At 47.9% G+C, this 6,351-nt stretch overlaps 2 protein-coding genes across 2 annotated transcripts in view; both read left to right on the top strand.

Moving 5' to 3' along the window:
• Positions 1 to 2,638, top strand: part of vps11 (VPS11, CORVET/HOPS core subunit) — an 18,584-nt gene extending 15,946 nt beyond the window's left edge. The window contains exons 10-16 of the mRNA XM_015402094.1: positions 339 to 506; positions 603 to 764; positions 832 to 965; positions 1,241 to 1,443; positions 1,697 to 1,868; positions 1,944 to 2,166; positions 2,237 to 2,638. Coding sequence (XP_015257580.1) covers positions 339 to 506; positions 603 to 764; positions 832 to 965; positions 1,241 to 1,443; positions 1,697 to 1,868; positions 1,944 to 2,166; positions 2,237 to 2,401 — 1,227 coding nt within the window. The 3' untranslated portion in view covers positions 2,402 to 2,638. The remainder of the gene's footprint in view (positions 1 to 338; positions 507 to 602; positions 765 to 831; positions 966 to 1,240; positions 1,444 to 1,696; positions 1,869 to 1,943; positions 2,167 to 2,236) is intronic.
• Positions 2,639 to 5,804: 3,166 nt separating this feature from the next.
• hyou1 (hypoxia up-regulated 1) overlaps positions 5,805 to 6,351 on the top strand; it is a 20,577-nt gene continuing 20,030 nt past the window's right edge. The window contains exon 1 of the mRNA XM_015402096.1: positions 5,805 to 5,963. The gene's annotated coding sequence lies outside the window, so the exon portion shown is untranslated. The remainder of the gene's footprint in view (positions 5,964 to 6,351) is intronic.

Below are 6,351 nucleotides of genomic sequence, written 5' to 3' on the forward strand. Positions count from 1 at the left end.
CTGCTGTGTCTAAAAGTAGCAGCAGCAGCAACCCAGACTGACAGCTCATTGGCTCATTGGGTCATCACACCATCAGGTTCAGAGCCTCGGGGTCGATCAAGTCAAACACATCAGACTTGGTGTTCTCCACTCATCCTATTACTGTAACTGCTGTTACATTACTGCCTAAAGCCCACATTTAGGGTTTAGGTGAAACCATGGTGATGTGGCGTTGCCTAGCAACAGTGCAGACTCCTGCTAGAACAGCAGCGGTGACTAACGGACTGGAAGCATTTTCAGATGGGTGGAAATGCACCTGACCAGGTCTCTGACCCCCCCCCCTTCATTTCTACCTGCAGAACTATCAGGAGGGTCTGCGCTACATCGGCCGCCTGCCTTTCGAACAGACCGAGAGCAACATGAAGCGCTATGGAAAGACGCTCATGCACCACGTTCCTGAAGGCACCACTGCTCTGCTGAAGCGCCTGTGCACCAACTACCAGCCCACTGGAGACTGTGTGGAGAAGGTGGGTGTGGCCAGCTGTCCCTCTGGTGGGTTTGCTTCCTCTAGATCCGGTCTCACTCATCATCCATGTCCGTCGGTTCTGTGCTTCTAATTCAAGGCAAATTCTGAAGAATTTATCCCCATTTTTGCCAATAATCCTCGAGAGTTGAAAGCCTTCCTGGAGCACATGATCGAGGTGGACCCGCGCTCATCGCAGGGCGTGTACGACACGCTGCTGGAGCTCCGCCTGCAGGACTGGGCACACGAAAAAGACCCAAAGGTCAGAACCCAATCAGGCATTAAAGGTGGATGCTTTGCTGAGGTTTTAACGCTCATGTCTTCGTCAGGAGAAAGCGGTGCGGCAGGGAGAGGCGCTGTCGCTGCTCCGGAGCGACAACACTGTGTTCGATAAGGCCTTGGTGCTCTGCCAGATGCACAACTTTAAAGAAGGAGTCCTCTACCTGTACGAGAAAGGCCAGCTGTAAGTTTCTGAGCTTTATGCACAGCAGGGAACCCAGCAGCCCAAAGCTCGCTCAGCCCTCCCCCTACGAAGCTTCCTTGTTCAGAACCGGTGACCCAGCAGGTCGGTTCTGGGTCTGTGTGGTAACTTCATTAGAGTGTCTGCATTGAGCTGATATCTGTGGTGTTTGGGTGCCCCTCCATCATGTTTTTGTTTGAACTGTTGTTAACGAGCTGAGCAGAGATGGCGGCTCTGAACCAGCAGCTTTCGCTCCTGATGGTTTCCTGCCCGTTCAGGTACCAGCAGATCATGCACTACCACATGCAGAACGAGGAGTACGGGAAGGTGGTGGATGCCTGTAAGCGCTACGGAGAGCAGGAGGGCTGCCTCTGGGAGCAGGCTCTGGGATACTTTGCCAGGAAGGAGGAGGACTGTAAGGCCTACATCAGCGAGGTCCTCGATCACATTGACCAGAAGAACCTGATGCCTCCATTACTGGGTGAGCCACGCCCCTTTATGGCGTCCATGAGGGCCCATCTGACCTCATCCAGCAGCTGAGCTAGCTAAGTTAGCGTTTCCTTGGACCTGGTTCCTTCATCAGAATATCTAAGAGAAGATTATTCCTAAATATTTCAGTAATGATCAAAGAAAAGCAGTGTTAGCAAAACATTCCTGATTCTGAAAGTTCCCCTGATCACCGAATGTTTGTGGCTCCGGGTTTGATGATAAATGACTCGTTCTTGTCCAATCAGTCGTGCAGACGCTTGCCCACAACTCCACGGCCACCCTGTCTGTGATCAAAGACTACCTCATCAATGAGCTGCAGAGAGAGAGCCAGCAGATCGAAGACGACGAGCGGAAGATCAGCCAGTACCGCGAGGAAACCGCTCACCTTCGCTCTGAAATCCAGGAGCTGAAGACCAGGTGAGTCCGCCGAGGGCCGTTTACTCCGCCCTGCGGCTCCATGGAAGCAAAGTGACCAAAGTGTTTTCCACACAGTGCCAAGATATTCCAGAAGACCAAGTGCAACATGTGCAACAGCCCCCTGGAGCTCCCGTCTGTCCACTTCCTGTGCAGCCATTCCTTCCACCAGCACTGCTTTGAGAGTTACGCCGAGAGTGACGCAGAGTGTCCAACATGCACTCCAGAAAACCGCAAAGTCATGGATTTGCTGCGCGCTCAGGACCAGAAGCGGGATCTTCATGAGCACTTCAGTAGACAGGTAACCAGCTGATCTCACACTCTTCCGTCTGTCCGTCCGTCCTCTGAAACCTTCTCCAATCATATTTCAGCTGCGGAGCTCCAATGACGGTTTTTCTGTGGTGGCTGATTACTTTGGTCGAGGAGTGTTCAACAAGCTGACGCTGGTCACCGACCCTCCAGGGAGCAAAGCTGTGGGGAGTCTGGAGGTCAGCCTGCAGCGAGACCTGCTGATCCACACCAAGAGGAACAGCTGAGCTGAGAGGCGCCGCTCCTACGCTGATCATCTGGCTGATGATGGGAAGCTCTGGAACTGTTTGCTTCTTTTTTTTCACAGAGAAATGAATAACTGCCTCTTAAATTATTCAGTTTAAGCGTTCGGTAACTAAGTTTAACGTTATAATGTGTTTTATTATTCATTAACACTGTCCTGCTTGGATACCAAGCCTGGGATTGAACCACCATGTTATATCAGTAATAAAAGGATCTGTCAGTTCTAAAGTTCATTCTTGATTTCAGAGCCTAACTGTCTCGCTAACGCTGCTAGGCTACATGGAGTAAAGCTACCAGACCCTCTGACCACCAGGCCAGGACTCAAACCAACAACCCAAAAGAACCATCTTTATCATCTAATCCACTGGACCAACTTCTGGTCCAGTTGGATGAATGGATGATGGATGGAGGATGAATGAACGGATGATGGTGGATCGACGTGGATGGATGATGGACGGACGGATGAATGAGTGAATCAATGATGGATGGATGAATGAATGGATGATGAATGGATGATGGTGGAGGGATTGATGGATGGAGGATGGATGAATGAGTGAATCAATGATCCTGCTTCTATAATCAGCCAGACCAGCAGGTGGTGCTGCTCCCTCCACCTTCCAGCTGTCCGCCTCTAGAAGACTGAGCCAGCAGTCTCCAGTGTCTGTAGACTGCCCTGACATCCCAATACTGTCTAATAAAAGCACCAAAGCTAATAAGTTCAGATGCTTGCAGCTATTTTGTGTATAAGTGGGGAGATTGCTGCTGGAATGAAGGAGCAGAGCGGACATGTTGATCATCAGGCTTTAACAGCAGCTAACAGGTTAACTAGTCAGACTAGGAGGTGTTTCCTGGACTGGAAGTTTACTCACTGATGTCAATCCCAAACATCTATTCATTAAAATACAAACTATTCCAGCAGGCGGCGAGGAGAGCCTGGCGGCGGCAGCAGAGGGCGGGACTCTGCATGCCTGATGGAGATCAAACTCTCCGTTAATCGTTTTAACTCGGCTCTGCTGGAGGAACTCCTCTAGAACATCTGGAGAGGATTCACAGAGGAGGACGGTTCATAAAGCGAAAAAGATGGACGACAGTGAGCATCAGACTGATAGACACCATCAGTGTCTTTGGTCAGAGGCCTCGTCCCATGGAAGACAGACCTCTACAGGACAGGGGCGGAGCTAGATGGGGGGGCCAGGGGTGGCCATGGCCACCCTCAGCCAATCATTGGCCACCCCTGCAGTCACCCCTACCATTTATATTTATGCCACATTCCTTCTAACATAGATGGTGGCAGTTATATTCTCAAGTGGAATATTCAAAACATTTAAATTTTTTGTGGTTAATTCTGTCCATCAATATACTAAGATAAAACATAAGTACAGAATTTACGCTCTTTTCAGAACTACATTTAGTGTTATATGGGGTAAAATGATAAAAATAAAATGTCTCTGCAAGTCATCTAGGAGTCTCCAGTGAAATCACAGATGAACAGTGATGGGAGTAACGCCGCTACCTTTTTCAGTAACGAGTAATCAAAATTATTACTCTTACTGTAACTATAACGCAGTTACAATTGCCGACACCCCGTTACTGCGCGTTACTCAGGTCGCACAATGAACCTTTTTTCATGATAGGACTCGTGCACGCGTCATGAGAGAGGGGAGGATGGAGAGTGAGGAGGACTCCAGCGGCAAAACAGCGCTTTCCAGATGGAAATACTGATGTTACGTCGAGCTGCGTTTCCCCATCAGATACGGTTTCCCCTGCATCTCCGCACAGCGCAGGCTCAAATAGCAATAGAGGCCTGTCTCTAATTCTGGCCTCTATCCAATAAAGGCCTGGACCGCGATGCACTTGAGTGAAATAAAGGCCCGGGCCTATATTAGAGAATTTACGGTATGTAGATATTAGTGCTTGTAAATATCAATTTTATGCTGAATGATTTTTGATAAAAGTAGGTTAATAATGAAAATGGAAAAGATGTTCGCCCCAGAAATCAAACCTGAAAGAACTTTATCCACTCAACCTTTTAGCATGAATGTTTAAATATCTGTGGCTATTTGTTAGCAAAGGCTGCAGGAAAGTATAGTTTGTCTTTATTTTTGAAAATGTGGAGGTTTTGCTTGTTAATTTTCCTGTCGGAACAGTTTAGATTGACCCTGAGGTGTTCTTTTTATTTTTAGTTTTATTTTATTTAACAGTGTCCTGTCTGACGATGTGGGAATAACAATGATTGTCTTGAAGCCAACAGATTTGGCTTCAAGACAAGTGGAGCAGTCCGGCTATCGCCATAGTGTTCCGCTTGATTAATGCATATAAATAGCTTTATTATTATTCATCAGGGAGTTTTACATATTATAGGGACAGTGCAATGTAAGTAGAACAGGAAAGGAAGAAATATGAGAAAAGATGAAAGAAAGAGGAGATAAAAGGGAGATAATGATAAAACATCTTCAGTTTGCTTCATCACCTGCAAAGAACAGCACAACCAACAGATATAAGAGATCCAATGACCCTGAGCTTCTGGCGTCTGTCCACCGTCAGCCACCCCTCGGTGTACATTGGTTATTGTTTGGCCACCCTTATAAAAATGTTGTGGCTACGCCTCTGCTGCTGCAGGAGATCAATCCAGCCGACAGCATCAATAATAGATCATTAATAAAACTCTTCAGGACTTACTGCAACATTTCATTTACTGCCACAAATATTTCTATTATTAGAAATGTTTGATCAGAAAAACCAATAAACCACTTATTAAAACCTCATGCTTTCATTTAAACTGAACTTTATTAAATAAACATTGATGAAAATCAGCATAATTTAACAGCGATAAATGACGACAGTTAAATGTTTCTGCTTTTAGCTCCATTTAATGCTTTAAAGTTTATTTTATTGTCATTCATTCATTACAGCAACTTTTCCTAATCAGGTCTTTCTTTGCCTTTTCCTTTTTTCTAACTTTAATCTGATTGGTTCTAGTAAAACGTCACCAGGAAACGTCGTCACGCATGTCGTGGACCAATGGGAGGCGACCTCAGTCAGAGTTCAGCTTCGATCACGTTCGTGGACCAATCATCCAACAGTGCGTGGCTTTTAGTGGGCGGGGCTAAGCGGTGCCGGTTAGATCAGAAGAACAGAAGTTAGGTACCGGAAATGAAAACGCCTCCTTTCACAATAAAAGTATGTTTTTCTTCTTTCTAATGAGAATAAAGTTCTGTGGCTTCATTTAGAGCCCAGATCACGTCATCAGTTTAAGTCTCCAGCTGCTGCTGTTTTATAAAGGTTTCCAGGTAGAGCTGCGCAATCAGACTCCGCTCATGATCGCTGTGTTTTCAGGCTAACCGGAAGTGCTGTGTCTAAATATGGTCAGCCTGACGGCAGGTTTCCACCGGCTGCATGTTGGCTGGATCCAATGAGGTGACGCCGCGTTCAGGGCCTCAGTCCGCCGCTGATAAAGGAGCCTAAAGTCCTGGAGGGACCGCCTGCTATCAGTTCCGCTTAGAATCCTCCTCAGGAAGCCCAGAACAACCGCTTCATCTGGAGAAGGTAAGCTCCCGCTCCGCTTCCGGTCAGCTAGCTGCTCTCCTGCCTCTACTTGAGCTGCTCAGTCCCGCAGAGGTACCGGGGAACCTCGCTCACTGCAGCCGGATGTCCTGGCTGCTGCTTCCCGGATCTAGAGCTGAGCGCTGGGTTAAAAACTTTCCTCCATCAGAGAGAGACCAGCTGCTGCCTGCAGGAGCAGCCATGAACCGCCCCCCCCCCACACACACGCACACACACACACCTGGAAGGACCCCCAGTAATCCCCACCTGGATGGATGCCCACCTGGATGGACCCCCAGTAATGCCTACCTGGATAGACCCCCACCTGGATGGACCCCCAGTAATCACCACCTGGATAGACCCCCACCTGGATGGACCCCCAGTAATCACC

Source organism: Cyprinodon variegatus, unplaced genomic scaffold (assembly GCF_000732505.1).
Source record: "Cyprinodon variegatus isolate N-32 unplaced genomic scaffold, C_variegatus-1.0 Scaffold1299, whole genome shotgun sequence".
NCBI lineage: Eukaryota > Metazoa > Chordata > Actinopteri > Cyprinodontiformes > Cyprinodontidae > Cyprinodon > Cyprinodon variegatus.